This window comes from Macaca nemestrina, chromosome 9 (genome assembly GCF_043159975.1).
Source record: "Macaca nemestrina isolate mMacNem1 chromosome 9, mMacNem.hap1, whole genome shotgun sequence".
Taxonomy (NCBI): domain Eukaryota; kingdom Metazoa; phylum Chordata; class Mammalia; order Primates; family Cercopithecidae; genus Macaca; species Macaca nemestrina.
Window position 1 is genome coordinate 66,606,688 of NC_092133.1, and position 17,751 is coordinate 66,624,438.

Consider the following 17,751-nt stretch of genomic DNA (forward strand, 5'->3'; position numbering starts at 1 on the left):
TCACATTTGTAATTCCAGCACTTTGGGAAGCCGAGGCGGGCAGATCACCTGAAGTCAGGAGTTCGAGACCAGTCTGGCCAACAGATAAAATGCCATCTCTACTAAAAATACAAAATTTAGCTGGGTGTGTTGGCAGGCACCTGTAATCCCAGCTACTCCGGAGTCTAAGGCAGGAGAATTGCTTGAACCCGGGAGGCGGAGGTTGCAGTAAGCTGAAATCACGCCATTGCACTCCAGCCTGGGTGACAAAAGTGAGACTGTGTCTCAAAAAAAAAAAAAAAAATTCACAAAAAAAATACCCCTTAGATTTAGGGCAAATTTTTGTGCTAAAATCTCTACAATAAAATCATATTATTATTATTATTATTATTATTATTATTTGAGATGGAGCCTCACTCTGTCACCTAGGCTGGAGTGCAGTGGCGCCATCTTGGCTCACTGCAACCTCTGCCTCCCAGGTTCAAGTGATTCTCCTGTCTCAGCCTCCCAAGTAACTGGGATTATAGGCACACACCACCACACCTGGCTAATTTTTGTGTTTTTGGTAGAGACGGGGTTTCTCCATGTTGACCAGGCTGGTCTTGAACTCCTGACCTCAAGTGATCTGCCCACCTTGGCCTCCCAAAGTGTTGGGATTACAGGCGTGAGCCACCACACCCAGCCAAAATCATGTTTTTAAAAGATAGATTTGAAGATACTTTACAATAAAAGATATAAGAATAACCAATAAACACACAAAAAGATGCCCAGCATCACTAGTCATCAGGGAAATTTTCTTTTCTTTTCTTTCTTTTTTTTTTTTTCTTTTGAGGCAGAGTCTTGCTCTGTCACCCAGGCTGGAGTGCAGTGGTGCAATTTTGGCTCACTGCATCCTCTGCCTTCCAGGTTCAAGTGATTCTCCTGTCTCAGCCTCCCAAGTAACTGGGATTATAGGCGCACACCACCACACCTGGCTAATTTTTGTGTTTTTGGTAGAGACAGGGTTTCTCCATGTTGACCAGGCTGGTCTTGAACTCCTGACCTCAAGTGATCTGCCCACCTTGGCCTCCTAAAGTGTTGGGATTACAGGTGTGAGCCACCACACCCAGCCAAAATCATGTTTTTAAAAGACAGATTTGAAGATACTTTACAATAAAAGATATAAGAATAGCCAATAAACACACAAAAAGATGCCCAGCATCACTAGTCATCAGGGAAATTTTCTTTTATTTTCTTTCTTTTTTTTTTTGAGGCAGAGTCTTGCTCTGTCACCCAGGCTGGAGTGCAGTGGTGCAATTTTGGCTCACTGCATCCTCTGCCTCCTAGGTTCAAGTGATTCTCGTGTCTCAGCCTCCCAAGTAGCTGGGACTACAGGTGTGCGCCACCATGCCTGGCTAGTTTTTATATTTTTAGTAGAGATGGGGTTTTGCCATGTTGGCCAGGCTGGTCTCGAACTCCTGACCTCAGGTGATCTACCCACCTCAGCCTCTCAAAGTGCTGGGATTACAGGCATGAGCCACCACACCTGGCCCAGAAATTTTCAAAAGGCTAATACTGCTAAGTGTTGGCCAGGATGCAGAACACTGGAATACACTGCTGATGGGAGTGCATAATGGTAGAGCGACTTTGGAAAGCACTTTGGCAGCTTCTTACACAGTTAAATTATACACAGACCATGCAACCTACCAATCTCAATCCTAGGTATCTACCCAAGAAAAATGGAAAACATACATACACATACATATAAGGACTTATACATGAATGTTTATAGCAGCATTATTCATAATAGCCAAAAACTGGTGATAACCAAATGTCTATCAACTGATGAATGGATAAACAAAATGTGATCTATTCATACAGTGGAATAGTACTCAGCAATCAAAAGGAAAAACTACTGATACATGCTACAGCATGAATGAATCTTGCAAACATCATTTTAAGTGAAAGAAACCAGACTCGGCTGCAGACTGATTCCATCTACATGACATTCTGAAATCAGATCATTGTTTTCTGGAATCAGGAGCATGGGAAAGGATTGACTATAAATTAGTACAAGGAAACATTTTAGGATGATGGAAATATCTTCAGTGTCGCAGGGACATAACTATATACAGTTGTTAAAACTCATCAAGCAGTACACTTAAGATGGATGAATTTCTTCATATGCAAGTTCTGCCTCAATAAAGCTGTTCTAAGAATGTTAAATATATTGAGAGATACATGCACAGAAAAGGACTCTATGCTTATCTCCTGTGGTAGGATTTGGGTGCTTTTCGTTTTCTTGCCTTTGCTTATCCAGATCTTGTAAAATTTCCACAATGATTATGTAGGGCTTTTGTAGAGACAGAGAAAAACAACAATAAAATGCCATGATCATAAATAATTGGGTTATTCAACAAGGAATGTATTGTTCATTCAACATTGTTTGTTGTAATGAAGCCCATTTAGACCGCCTCCTTCTCATCTATCTTTCATCAGTGGCACTTCTGAGGGGTGAGCTGAGGAAACGGGTGCAAAAAGGTACAGAGCTTAATAGCAATGCTTTGTCCATCCAGCCCTGGGCTTGGCTCTCACCTTGCTTTTTGGATGAATACACAGTAGACTAATGATAGGGGGACTCTCATCTTCCTTTGCCAACTTCGCCCTCCATTCCAATGCAAATTAGCTCATGCATCCTCCAGGCCCCAAGAGAGACTCCTCAGCACAGGGCCGGGCAGACTGTGGTTTGTGGGGTCCGGGCCCGGCATCCGCCTCCAGCTCACATTGGTCTGTTGGGTGCTGCCTGGTCTTGGTAAAGTCAAGAGGCCATTCATCACTGGAGACCCACAATGAGGGTGACCACTCATGCTGCACATGGCAGGACAGGACACAGAGTCCCTCCAGGAGGCCCTCTGGGTGGGGATGCTCAGTGTCAACAGGCCTCTGGCCCTTTTCCCCCATCACACATCCCGTTCATCTCCGAACTTTCCGCTTATGAAAGGGCAGTCACCTTAGGAAACCCAGCCAACCTGGAGGTGGAGGATGGCGCGTCAGGAACGGTCCACACCGCCTGCCCTTGGGTGCCTTGGCTGCACAAGGCCCCGTTAAGGTCCAGGTGTCAGAACATAGGAATCCAGTGAGGATAATAAGTCTATAATTATAAAATAGCTTCATAAAAACATCTTGTAGAGGAAACATACAATTTTCTAGCCACTCTAGTCAAGAAGTAAAGCCCAGCAGAACCCCAGAGCAGCTGGGGTGGGCACAGGTAAGTGAGACACATCACAGCTGTCCTGGAAGCCTCTGTTTTGTCACCCATAAATGGTAAGTTGGGAGAGACCCTGGTTCCCAACCTGGGGTATTTGTCCTCAGGATTCACACAGGCACTATTGTCAGGAACTACTTCTAGCATCTAAAAACTCCAACATTATTCACAGTAGCCAAAAGATAGAAACAACCTAAGTGTCCACTGATGGATGAATGAATAAAATGAGGACTATCTAGACAATGGGATGTTATTCAGCTTTTAAAAGAAAGAAATTCTGACACATGCCACAACATGGATGAACCTCGAAGACATTATGCGAAGTGAAAGAAGCCAGTCAAAAAGGATAATACTGTACGATTCCTCTTGTATAGAAGTACCTAGAGTGGCCAAATTCACAGACAGAAAGTAGAATAGTAGTTACCAGGGGCTAGGAGGAGAGGGGATGGGGTGATACTCTTTATGGATACAGAGTTGCAGTTTGGGATAATAAAAAAGTTCTGAAAATAGATAGTGGTAATGGTTACACAACAATGTGAATATATTTAATTCCAGAACTGTACACTTAAAAATGGCCAAAATGGTAAATTTTGTATTATTTATATTTTACCACATCCACAAAGAAACAAACTCCCTACATACCCACAACGTCTCACTGCTTCATTAAAGCATTAAGTCACACCTGTTATCACTCAGATCTGAATGGGCAGGTATAGCCTAGAAGAAACAAAAACAACAGCAAAATATGTTAATTGTGATCTTCAGTGAGAGTTGAAGGAGTTTTTTGGGCAGTTATAACCTGTCAAAGCATGACATCTTTTGGGGGAGGATAAAGGGGCTGTGATGGAAAGGTTGGCTTGAGTGAGTACCTTGGTATCCGTACCTGCCCCCAGCCCCAAATACTGATTTTGTACTTGGGGAGGCTATGCTAAAGGAGAAACACACCCCATAGGAGACACCAGATGGTGTCTTCAGACAGTTCACACCTAGCCATAGGGATAGGCATTTGGGGTTTGAGATGGCCCTTTCTCTGGCTTACTTTTAGAGCCTGGAGTCAGACTTCTTCACATAAATAGCCCAGAACCAGCTATTTATTCACAAAAATAGCCCAGAACTCTCTGGCCTATGTGACACATGACACTGACACAGTACCAGAAATGCATGGCACCAGCTAATACCACTGAGGGGCAGGACGGCATACCCTCTCTGAGACCCTCATCCATCACCCCCAGGACAAAGTCATGATGGCTCTTGGCAGCCTGCTCAGCATGAGGGTAAGAACAACTCAGGCCGGACATCACGAGAGTAAACACAATAGATTTCTTTCCAGACCAAGAGCTTGGGCACCAGGAGGGGCATTCTGGTTCACTGTTAGGCAAAAAACCTTTGGGGAAATTACCACCTCACCCATCATGCCCACCTTCCTTGAAAGGCAGCATGCAGGGCGGGAAGAACAATCAGAAGACAAATTTTAATCTAAATCCTGCCCCTCTGTGGCCCTGGGAATTTGGCCCCTTTGAGCTTCAGTCACTTTGTGAAATGACAATAACGTTCAATCTCCTTCAACCTCATTACTATGGATTAAATGAGACAGTGTCTGGGGACATGCTTGGAGAATATATTGTACAACTGCTTAGGAATTGTATTCTGCCCCTGTACCTGGAACTTAGAGTGGAGCAAACAGTAAACAGTCATTGTGTATCGGTTAAGGGAACAGAGCCTCAGAGCCCTGACCCCTGGAAAAGTTTCTTTTCTGTTTACTAAATTTCTAGCAACATCGTGTTTTCTATAGAGGTGGGGGGAAATGTCCAGTTAACTGCAAGATGAAGGGGCCTGTGAAAGGACCCCCCAAGGCAATCCCATGTGCCCCTGTCCCCTGGAAAAAAGCCACATTTCTTCAAGTTGATGCAGGGGTGCTGGGGGAAAGCCAGAGTAAACAGGGCTCTCCTGGTACGTCTTTAGGGCACACAAGTCATTTGTGCTGGGGAAGAGTTTAGTGTGTGTCCTTCAGGAGTCTCCAAAGGGCACGCTGGCTGCAGCTTCGGTTGACCAACTTCTCCCTCCCAGGAAGCAGGGAGGAGAGAGACCTTGGGCAAGGCTTTGTACCTGCAGCCCCAGTGAGCAGATGTTTCCCAGTGTGGAAAATGCATACCGTGCTTCCTCTTCCTCGTTGTCTGAGTACTTAAAAGGACACCTCCTGTGGCCCTGCAGCATTACAATGTCTGTGGCATTGTAAGTTCTTGCCTGGGTCTGGGAGTCCCTCCTCCGTTCTCTAAGCTCAGATCCAGAGGGCAAGACCTAGAGTGCCCTGCAACTGAGGCAGCCTCCCCAAGGCTCGTTCTGAAGCTGCCAGGCTCTGAGGACAATGGCTTCTTGGAACTTCTTGGAACAAACAAGACAAACCAACACATTAGAGCTAGCAGCGGGGGCACACCATGTTCTTCTAGAAAAGGATCAAGGGGAGTGGCTTCAGTAACGGAAAATGAAGGACTCCCTCACATGGACACAAAGCATCAAGGGACAGGCCGGCTTTGCTTTTCGCTTCTTCCTAGCTGCCTAATTAGGACTTACTCAGTTCACAGTGTTCTACCTTCCTTACTGGGGCCCTCTTGGAGCCAGCTGGAGATGATAAAAACCACACAGGCATTGGAGTCAGATGGCTTCGCATGCCATTTCCACCTGAGAACCTTGGGCGAGTCACGTCTCCTCTCCAGGCCTCAGTTTTTGCATCTGTAGAAGAAAGAGAAGAAAACCTATCTCCAAAGCGTTGTGACAATTCAGTGAGATGATGTTTGTCAAGCCCACCACACAGAAGGGTTTCAGGGCAAGTTGGTTCCTTCCTGTCCCCCGCATTTGCCTCTACTGAGGGTGAAGGCAGCAGAGAAGACATCACCAGCAGCCGCCCACCACTGCCTGGCTCTGGAGAGGGAGGCACCATGCATCCTCTCCTAACCTCACCAGGCCGCTGTCGCGCGCATGTATCTCGTGTCCAATCGGGGCCCTCAGGCAGGGGCCAGCCCTCCCGGGACCACCTCAGATATCCCAGGCTGGAATGGTGAGGGGCAGGTGGGAGCAGCCAGGCCCTTCCCTGGCCAAGCCGTGGTGGGCCACCCGCCCATTCCGCAGCGGGAGGCGGCCGGGCCTGGGGGCCCCACTGCTAGGGCCCGACTCAGAGGGCAGCCCGGAGTCGCTGGGGCGCACCGCCACGAAGACCCGCCTGTGCAGAAGCCCGCCGGGCCGCTCGGAGTAGGCCTCCTTGTGGTTCCCCAACGGGCGCTGGCAGAGGCTGGCGCGGAAGGCCGCCTGGAAGCCGCGGCGGAAGTTCTCGTTGAAGTAGCCGTAGATAATGGGGTTGGCGCTGCTGTTGAAGAAGGCCAGCCAGTGCGCGAAGGGGAAGGCGTAGACGGTGACCAGGTGCAGCTGCGGCGCGCTGAGCTGCCCGTAGTCGATGAGCAGCAACAGCGCCCAGAGCGGCAGCCAGGACAGTGTGAAGAAGAGCGCCACCATGACCAGCATGTGCACCACGCGCGCCCTGCGCCGCGCAGCCCGCCCGTCCGCCGCCTCCTCCCCACCGCGGGCCGGGCCCGGGGCCTGGCAGAGCTTGCGAGCGATGCGGGCGTACATGACCACGATGAGCGCCAGCGGCGCCAGGTAGATGTGCGAGAAGAGCACAGTGGTGTAGACCTTGCGCATGCCCTTCTCGGGCCAGGCCTCCCAGCACGAGTAGAGCGGGTAGGAGCGGTTGCGGGCGTCCACCATGAAGTGGTGCTCCTCACGGATGACGGTCAGCGTGACGGCCGAGGGACACATGATGAGCAGTGCCAGGGCCCAGATGACGGCGATGGTGACCAGCGCCTTCCGCAGGGTCAGCTTCTCGCGGAAAGGATACACGATGCAGCGGAACCTGCCGCCGAGAGAGAGAGAGGCGGGATCTGGGTGGGTCCTAGGGTCCCCGCGAGGGGAGGGAGGGTCGGATGCGGGCACCTGACCTTCCTTATCGCATCTAGGGCGGCTTCGAAGAACAGCTGAGACCTGAATTGGCTGAGTAGTCAAAGAACAAAGGCAGCTACAGGATTTGTGAGAAGGGAGGAGGAAACCGCAGATCATGTGGGAACAATGAATCCTGTGTGCACTTTTGCACTTTTCTTTTTTTTTTTTTTTTTTTTCCTGAGACAGGGTCTCCCTCTGTCGCCCAGTCTGGAGTACAGTGGCGCAATTATGGCTCCCTGCAACCTCCACTTCGCGGGCTCAAGTGATTCTCCCACCTCAGCCTCCTGAGTAGCTGGAACCACAGGAATGCGCGGCCACGCCGGCTAATGTCTTTTAATTTTTGTAGAGATGAGTTCTTACTATGTTGCCCAGGCTAGTCTCAAAGTCCTGGGCTTAAGCGAGCCTCCGGCCTCGGCCTCCCGAAGTTCTGGGATTACAGGTGTGAGCCGCCTCACGGGGCCCTTTATGTACTTTTGGGGGTAAACTGATTAGCTGGCAGCTAGCAGAGCGATCAGAGTGCACAGTCTGTCCTTGAGAAGGACGATTAGGTGCGTCCAATAACACAGTTTCTGTTTATGGATTCTCCAGAAAACCTCAGGAGGTCAGATGTAGAGCCTACATATCAGGCTGTCCCTATGTCATCTTGGCCATAGTCAGTATCTCCACAATGCAAGGACAAGTCTGCACCATTTATTTCCTCATGAAGACAACTCAGCATCTGTTATTATACCCTTTCTTATTTTTTAAAGGTGAGGCCTTTAAGATAGTTATTATGCTGTTGATTTACAGACAAGGAAACTGGGACTCAAGTGTTAAGCAATTGGCTCAAGGTCACACAGCAAGTTGCAAGGACCAGCCTTGAACCCAGATTTGTCTTGCTTCATATGCCATATAAACCAGTAGCTGTTAACCCTCCATGTGCATGAGACTCTCCTGAAGCATTTCAACAACAAAAACAAAACCCGTTCCTACGTATTCAGGCCAAGGATTCCAACCTAATTAGTCTAGAAAGGGATTTTAGCATTGTTTGTTATTTGTTGTTTTTGTTTTTAAAGCTCCTGGGGTCAGGTGCCATGGTTCATGCTTATAATCCCAGCACTTTGGGAGGCCAAGGCAGGAGGATCACTTGAACCCGGGAGGTGGAGACCAGCCTGGGAAACATTGTGAAACCCCATCTCTACCAAAAAAATTAACCAGGCGAGGGGATACTTGCCTATTCTCCCAGCTACACAGGAGGCTGAGGCAGGATAATCACTTGAGTCCAGGAGGTTGAGATTGAGACTGCAGTGAGCCATGATCAGACCACTGCACTTCAGCCTAGGCAAGAGAGCAAGACCTTGTCTCAAAAAAAAAAAAAAAAAAAAAAAAAGCTCCTGGGGAAGTCTACTGTGCAACCAGAGTTGAAAACAGCTGCTGTAAGGGTAGGTAAAAATCTCCCCCTGCAGCGTGGTGCAAAGGTGATTGCTCAACTGCAAGCTCTTTGAGGGCAGATGCCATGGCTTTTCATCTCGGTAGAGTGTGATTAGATAAATGCCTGAATGACCAGAGGGGAAGTTACTCAAAATACTTTCTGAGCCTTAGTTTCCTCATCTGTGAAATGAGGCCAATAGTATGACCTACTCTATGGGGTAGTTGTGAAGATTAAGTGAGATAACACTATGCTTCTTGAGACATTTCAAATGCTTAATAATGAGGAAAAAGGTGGAGGGCTCCTACTCCCCAGAATGGCTTCTGTCATCTACTGATGCCAGAAAATAGAAACCTGGAGAATGTACAGTCAATCTTACTTGTTTAATGGAGGTTCCGGGAAACCTTGCCCAGTGGGGGTCTTACGGTCACGTGGCTGTTTAGAGTCAGAACCTGCACTGGAACATAGGTCTAGAGCTGACTGTCAGTCAAGTGTCCTTTCCACTTCACTACACTGCGTCCTGCCCTCCTGCCAACCCAGTTTTTGGCCTCATAGCCTGACCTTTTACCTCTCCCACAGCCTGACTCAAGCCTTGTTGTCTTTGACCTACTTTGACCTACTGGCTTCATACTTCACACCCTCAAGAAAGCTCCAGAGAATAGTGGCTTATGCTAGCACTTTGGGAGGCTGAGGAGGGCGGATCACTTGAGACCAGGAGTTCGAGACCAGCCTGGCCAACATGGTGAAACCCTGCTCCACTAAAAATACAAAAATTAGCCATGCATGGTGGTGCACACCTGTAATCCCAGCTACTCCAGAGGCTGACGCACGAGAATGGCTTGAACCTGGGAGGCAGAGGTTGCAGTGAGTCAAGATCGCCATGGCCCTCCAGCCTGGGTGACAGAGCAAGACGCTGTCTCCCCCTTCAAAAAAAAAGAAAAGAAAAGAAATCTCCAGAGAATAAATAATTCTTAAAGCCTGCAGTACTGGCTATGAGTGCAATAGCAGTAAATGGGTAGAGGAGAATCTTGGGGTAATCTGGGCAGGCTTCCTGGATGAGGTGGGACTTGAAGAATACTGCAAACACCACTGGGAGAAGTTGTACACTCTCATTTCATTCAACAATGATAACAAAACAAAGGTTGATGAAAGGAAGGGACTTCTCCTGATCACCCAGCTAGTTAGTGGCCTTATGGAGAGTAGAACCCACTTCATTACTCCAGCTGCCTACTTCACTGAGTTACAAAAAACTGGGCTTGAGGTGGAGAGAGGATGTGAACACTAGATTCTACAAAGGGCAGGGCTAAGATATGCCCATGCTGGGGAGAGAACAAGGAGGAGGGAATGGGTGTGCAGAAGAAACAAAATACTATTAGCAACTGATATTTGGACTCTGTGCCAGGAACTGTGCATAAGCTTTTACAAGCAGGAGCTCACTGAAGCCTCCCAACCATCCTGTAGGGTAGCTACTATTTTACAGGTGAGACTACAGGGGCTCAGAGTAGTTAGGTGACCCACCCAACATGATACACCAAGATAGGAGTGAGCACACCTCCAGCTGATCTGCCTGCCCACCTTTCCCTGGGGTGAAGCAACCAGAGGATGCCCTTCTACCACTAACAATGCTGTGGGGGAGGAGCACTCATGCAGTGCAATATGGAGGCCTCCTCAATAAATCAGTGCTTTATTGATTGCAAAGCCTCCTTGTCCCTGGCTCTGCTCCATACCTCTGGCCACATGATAGACTTATACTTACCAGGGAATCCGATGGAATGTGAAGCTGAAAAACCAGAAGGGGTGAACATGGGGATTGAGTATGGCCTGGGCTGCCAGGAACCAGCAGGAGCCAGTGGGGACAGAATGAGGAGCAGGGAGGAATCCTTCCTCCCCAGCCATACTGAGACCCACCCCTAAGCTGTCCCCCTTAGCTCTGGCTCTCCTGGCTTAGATTCCTGCTGCTCAGGAAATGAGGATTGCTCTTGAGCTCCTCACAGACCCCAGGAATCTCAACGAAAGCCAACTAAGGCTGCCTTCAGGCCTTCCAGAAGGGGGTGGTAGTGTCCTTATCAGGTTCCCCAAGTTTAGGGAGAGGGCAGCTGGGTCCACAACCCTTCTTCTTGCAGGTCAGGATTTAGCCCCACTTACCACAGTGCAGCCCCAGCCTTCCAGCCAATCCAGCATTAGAGGCAGTGGCTCCTCTTAATGCCAGGCCCTAGTTGGCCTAGGGATAATCCATCCAGGAAACCTCTCACCTTTCCACAGCAATGGCCACCAGCGTGAAAACGGAAGCTGACACAGACATGCCCTGCACCAAGCCGCTCATCTTGCATGTGGCATTGTCGAAGGGCCACCCTGCAATGACAGAGGCCCCCACAGAGTGAGAGATGGCCACCCATCAAGAGCCAGAGACCGCAAGCCCTCTAAGCCAAGTCCCCTCTGAGCTTGGATCTTTCCTCCATGTCCTGCAAGCAGTTATCTGGTCTCTGCTTGCACACTTCCAGAAATGAGGAACCAACCAGCCCATAAAACCGTGGACAGTTCTCACTACAGTCATCCCCTCGTTTATACAGTGCATTGGTTGTAGGACCCCCCAAGAATTCCAAAATCTGCACATAATCCATTCCTGCAGTCAGCCTTGCAGAACCTGTGTATAGAAAAAGGAAGCCCTCTGTATATACACGGTGATAATGGTTTGACTGTATCCCCACCCAAATCTCATCTCGAATTGTAGCTCCCATAATCCCCACGAGTCATGGGAAGGACCCATGGGAGATGACTGAATCATGGGGGTGGGTTCCCCCATGCTATTCTTGTGATGGTGAGTAAGTTCTCATCACGAGATCTGATGGCTTTATATGGGGCTTCTCCCTTCACTCAGTTCTCATTCTTCTCTCTCCTGCTGACTTGTGAAGAAGGACATGGTTCCCCTTCCACCATGATTGTAAGTTTCCTGAGGCCTTCCCATCCCTGCAGAACTGTGAGTCAATTAAACCTCTTCCTCTATAAATTACCCAGTCTCAGGTATGTCCTTATAGCAGCATGAGAATGGCCTAATATACACGGGTTTTGCTGTATTTTTAATCTGCATTTAGTTGAAAAAAACCCTCATATAAATGGACCCATGCAGTTCAAACCCATGTTGTTCAAGGGTCAACAGTATTAGTGAGATTTTCTTTATATTGACCGATGATTTCTTTCCATGAGCTTTAGAGCATCCAGTCCTGCCTGGCTCTCTGCTCCCATAGCCCTGGCTCAGGTTCTAGGTCAGTGGTTCTTGACACTGGCTGCTCATGAGAATCACCTGGAGAGCTATGCAAAGAACAAATGCTCAGACCCATGCCAGGCCAGTTACAATCAGAGTCTCTAGTGATAGGACCCAGACATCAGTTGTTTTGTTTTGTTTTGTGTTGTGTTGTTTGAGATAGGGTCTTGCTCTGTCATCCAGGCTGGAGTACAATGGTGTGATCATGGCTCCCTGCAGCCTCAACTTCTTGGCTCAAGCGATTCTCCCGCCTCAGCCTCCTGAGTAGCTGGAACCACAGGCATGTGGTTTGCAAAAAGCAAAGTATAAAGACTGTCTGTAGTATATTACCTTTCATGTAAGAAAAAAGAGATTAAGAAAATATATGCTTATTTTCTCATTGTACCAAAGAAATACAGAAAAGATAAATCAGAATAATGAGATTAGCTTTCTAAACAGAGAGAAGATAAGAACTGGGTAGAAATAGTGGGTGAATGGGCTAGGTGAGATAATGAGAGTGATGCCTCTCTGAGTATATCTTTTTATGGTTCTGACTTTTTAGAACCATGGCAATGTTTCACTCACTCAAAAAATAAACAATTATCATCTATCACAATGTGGTTGGGGAGGGGGACCCAAAGTGAAATACAAACATTAACAAATAAGCTTAATTGTATTACAAATGAATAATATTGTATTTAAATTGAATAATATTTACATTGAAGGGGTGAAGAAGAAACGCACTAACTGGAGTAACTTTGCAAAACATTTTGGCTGTATACTATAACAGCAAAAAGAACTGTATACAAATTCTGTACTGTCACTAATAAATGTGTGTACTCTTGACAAAACTGAATAAACGGGATCTAATTATGGGAAAATATCAGGCAAACCTCAATCACAGAAAGAAGTATGTTAGCAATAATGAAGCTACCTTATGTGTATACTAAGATTGAACCAATAAGTAAATATGTTGTAGATAAATACAGCTAGATTTCTCACTGTCTGAAAATGAAGTTACCAATAAGGAAGAGGGTCAAGTTAAAATGAATCCTGTGACAGTGGGTTGGAATCAAAGGTATCAGTCTGAACTCATGTTAATACACATACAGGTGGACAGATACAGAAATAAAGATATGTGTGTGAAATATTTCTGTTAGTATACATATATTTCCTAGCTCTGTCCCTTGAGAGCACCTAGAAGCAATGACACCCCAATACCCATGAGCACACCTAGAACCCAGACCTTGGCTTCTAAATACTATTCTCAGCCAGTTTAGTAATCCCAGCACTTTGGGAGGAAGAAGCAGGAGGATCACTTGAGCCCAGGAATTCAAGACCAGCCTGGATAATATAGTGAGACTCCAACTCTACGAAAACAAAAATTAAAAATAAAATTAGCCACACATGGTAGCACATTTCTGTAGTCCCAGCTACTGGGGAGGCTGAGGTGGGAAGATCTCTTGAGGCCAGGAGTTTGAGGTCACAGTGAGCTATAATCTCACCACTGCACTCCAGCTTGGTGACAGAGCAAGACCGTGTCTTTTTAAAAAGCAACAACAACAACAACAACAACAACAAAACCCTTGTGGAACTATATACTAAAAAGGCAGATTTTAATGTATGTTAAATTATATCTTAACAAAAATATTTAAATGTAAAACATGCATACATTCACAGCACATTTTCTACGAATGCATACAAAAGACAGAAATATAACAGAATGGCTGCCTCTGGGTCAGAGAAGAGATGGAGAGTGGAATATGTATACAGAAGGAAACAAATAAACAAAAGAAGAGCTTTGCAACAGAGTGGGAAATCACATAGTGCCATGAACTGTAGACTGAATGAATGACTCAACCTTCTGTATGTGAGTTACAAAAAAAAAAAAAAAAAAAAGAAAGGAAGAAAAAGCTGGGCATGGGCTGGGCGCGGTGGCTCAATCCTGTAATCCCAGCAGTTTGGGAGGCCGAGACGGGTGGATCACAAGGTCAGGAGATCGAGACCATCCTGGCTAACACAGTGAAACCCCGTCTCTATTAAAAAAATACAAAAAAACTAGCCGGGCGAGGTGGCGGGTGCCTGTAGTCCCAGCTACTCGGGAGGCTGAGGCAGGAGAAAGCTGTAAACCCGGGAGGCGGAGCTTGCAGTGAGCCGAGATCCGGCCACTGCACTCCAGCCTGGGTGACAGAGCGAGACTCTTTCTCAAAAACAAAACAAAACAAAACAAAAGCAAGAAAAAGCTGGGCATGGTGCCTCACTCCTGTAATCCCACCACTTTGGGAGGCTGAGGCAGGCAGATGGCTTGAACTCAGGAGTTTGAGACAAGCTTGGGCAACATGACAAAACCCCATCTCTACAAAAAATAGAAAAATTAGCCAGTCGTGGTGGCACATGCCTGTAGTCCCAGGACCTGGGCCCAGGGAGGTCGAGGCTATAGTGAGCCATGATTGTGCCACTGCACTCCAGCCTGAATGACAGAGTGAGACTGTCTCCAAAAAAGAGGCCGGTGCAGTGGTTCATGCCTGTAATCCCAGCACTTTGGGAGGCCGAGGCAGGCAGGTCACTTCAGATCAGGAGTTCAAGACCAGCCTGGCCAACATGGAGAAACCCCGTCTCTACTAAAAATACAAAAATTAGCTGGGTGTGGTGGCAGGCGCCTGTAATCCCAGCCACTCAGGAGGTTGAGGCAGGAGAATCGCTTGAACCTGGGAGGCAGAGGTTGCAGTGAGCCGAGATCACACCACTGCATTCCAGCCTGGGTGACAGAGTGAGACTCAAAAAAAAAAAGGGCCGGGCGCGGTGGCTCAAGCCTGTAATCCCAGCACTTTGGGAGGCCGAGATGGGCGGATCACAAGGTCAGGAGATCAAGACCATCCTGGCTAACACGGTGAAACCCCGTCTCTACTAAAAAATACAAAAATCTAGCCGGGCGAGGTGGCGGGCGCCTGTAGTCCCAGCTACTCGGGAGGCTGAGGCAGGAGAATGTCGTAAACCTGGGAGGCGGAGCTTGCAGTGAGCTGAGATCCGGCCACTGCACTCCAGCCTGGGCGACAGAGGGAGACTCCGCCTCAAAAAAAAAAAAAAAAAAAGAAAGAGAGAGAGAGAAAGAAAGAGAAAAAAAGGAAGCTGTGTGAAGTTTTATTTAATTGCAGAAGATTGTATTAGAAACAACATAAATACAAATCAGCATCAATTGTAGTACATTCATACGATGGAATTCTAAGCAGTTGGTGAAAAGAATGAGAAACTCTTTTATCTATTAATATGGGATAACAACATGTAAGTTGATTTTAATGAATCTTTTTTACAGCATACATGATATATTTTTAAGTGGGGTGTGGTGGGAAGTAAAAGTACGGGACTGTTTGGAACCTTAGCATGTGCTTAATTTGCTTGCACTCGCATAAAATATTTTTTGAAAGAGACACAAGAAACTGGCAACATTAGTTGCCTCCCAGGAGGGATAGGAGCCGGGATGCCAGAGGACAGGGGCAGAAGGGAGATTTTTCACTGGAGAACTTTGGTAGCTTTTGACTATTGAACCATCTGAATGTTTTATGTATTCAAACAATATTTTGAATATGAGTGTGTGAAAAAGACTGAGAGACACCACCTTAACCAGGTAGTGACCTCATTATATCACTGTTGACTGGTATGCATGTATTTATGTGTATGCATGTGTGCATCTCTGCACATATATGCATCTCTGCACATATGTGCCTGAGTACACATGTGTGTGTGTCTACATGTTGGAAAGGAGAGGGATGCAGTTTATGTTCAGCATCAGCAAAGGAAGCTGGGACTCAGCAGTGGGTAACAGTTCCACCAGACAGAGCCAGTACTGTGGAGGGGAGCTGACTCTGCACTGTCTCCACTTCCTGGGTCCTAGAACCTACAGAAACCCGGGCTGTGGCTCCCTCTGCCCTGAGTCAGTGAACTCACTCCGAATGGCTCTGGATCCTGAGGACCAGTGAGCTGCTGGGAGCTCTGAGCTCAGAATCTGCAGGCTAGGACCTCTAGGGGTCTCTGTATCTCTGAAAAGCAGTCCCTCACCTCGAGTCTCAGGTTGGTGGAAACTTGATTCTAAAACAAGAAAGGCCAGTCGCATGAGAGAGTAGAGAGTAGATGGTGCTGTTCTGACATCTGCAGGATGCACAGGCAGGAATTTAGAGGTCAAGTGGTCCACTGAGTGGCCGGCCAGTCCCTGCTTAGACACTCCAAGGGATGGAGAGCTCATTACTTACAGGCAGGACTGTCTTCTGTGCCCTGATCAATTTCCAGCTCAGATGAGTGGAGTTTTAGTTCCTGACTCAGAGGAAACCTGCCTCCCTTCCACTTCTCCCCATTGGCTCTAATTCTGCCCATGGGAGCTCCATGAGAGAGTGGGACTGAATGGTATAATACAATAATTAGAAGTATGGGTGTGAGAATGTGGACCTTGACACCTATTAGCTGTGTGACTACAGACCAGTTTCTTTTTTTTTTTTTTGAGACGGAGTCTCGCTCTATAGCCTAGGCTGGAGTGCAGTGGCCGGATCTCAGCTCACTGCAAGCTCCGCCTCCCGGGTTCATGCCATTCTCCGGCCTCAGCCTCCCGAGTAGCTGGGACTACAGGCGCCCGCCACCTCGCCCGGCTAATTTTCTTGTATTTTTAGTAGAGACGGGGTTTCACCGTGTTAGCCAGGATGGTCTCGATCTCCTGACCTCGTGATCCGCCCGTCTCGGCCTCCCAAAGTGCTGGGATTACAGGCTTGAGCCACCGCGCCCGGCCCAGACCAGTTTCTAAACCACTCTGAGCATGTTTCCTCTTCCATAAAATGGGGAGGACCATAAACTCTACTTCATTGGATTGTTGTGAGGATGAATTAAGATAATGCATGAAAAGTAACATCATGCCAGGCACAAAGAAAACAGGGAATTCATTATATCTCTTATTTCTAGTCTAACTCTTCAGCTCCAAGACTGTCTTAAGAGTTCGAGACCATGGCATGGCCAAGAGGCCAGCCCAGCAATGATGTCTGTCTTTCAAGCTTCGATTTCTGGCCTTATCTGAGAAGTTGAAGTGTGGGTGGGGGACACTCCTGCTGCCAACTGCCTGCACTCACCAGTGATGAGGTTGTCCACAAGGGTGGTGGGCATGCAGAAGATGCCCACCAGCAGGTCACTGACGGCCAGGTTGAGGATGAACATGTTGGTGACGGTACGCATGTGCCGGTTCTTGAGCACGATGAAACAGACCAGGGTGTTGCCCACCATGCAAAGCAGGAAGATGAGCGCATAGGCCACAATGAACATGGCCGCCACAGGGGAGGTGTGCTGGTAGTAGGAGGAGAAGGTGAGGTTTGCAGCTGGAGTGGCCTCAGCGTTAGTCCCATTCTGACTTAGGGGCCAACTGCTGTTGGGAGGCTGGGAGGGCTCCCCTAGGACCAAAGGAATATGTGGGTCAGGACCTTAGGCAAAGAAGAGATTACCAATTTCTCACCACTAATGAGACCCTCCGTATCCCAATCTTAACCATGCCCTGGTCCCCCAAGTATGTCTCCAGCTCCAGTTGCAACTGGATGCACTGATCCAAGACTTTCAGCCTAAAACCACTCAAACCCTGATCTTGTACTTCATGCCCTGTCTTGCCCATAACTCATTCTCCACTGTGGGTTATTCTTTATTACCCCCCCCCACCCTATTTAGGTTCCAACTTTCTTGGCCCTGCTGTGTGCCCCAGAGGCTAACCTCTAAGTTCTGCATTGCCCTGGTTCTCTTGTCTTCTGGCTTCTAGCTGGGTTCAGCCAATGCCAGGCACAAAGGAGATGGGAGGGCAGGAACAGAGAGAGAGGTCAGGGTATTTGTCTTCTGACTCCCTTCCTGCCTGGCCCAATTCTTCCAGCA

General features: G+C 47.8%; 1 protein-coding gene across 1 annotated transcript in view; it reads right to left on the bottom strand.

Moving 5' to 3' along the window:
• Positions 1 to 332: 332 nt before the first annotated feature.
• Positions 333 to 17,751, bottom strand: part of LOC105466076 (neuropeptide FF receptor 1) — a 31,777-nt gene continuing 14,358 nt past the window's right edge. Inside the window, exons 2-4 of the mRNA XM_011714970.3 lie at positions 16,971 to 17,285; positions 10,874 to 10,973; positions 333 to 7,127 (exon numbers count right to left, since the gene is read on the bottom strand). Coding sequence (XP_011713272.1) covers positions 6,257 to 7,127; positions 10,874 to 10,973; positions 16,971 to 17,285 — 1,286 coding nt within the window. The 3' untranslated portion in view covers positions 333 to 6,256. The remainder of the gene's footprint in view (positions 7,128 to 10,873; positions 10,974 to 16,970; positions 17,286 to 17,751) is intronic.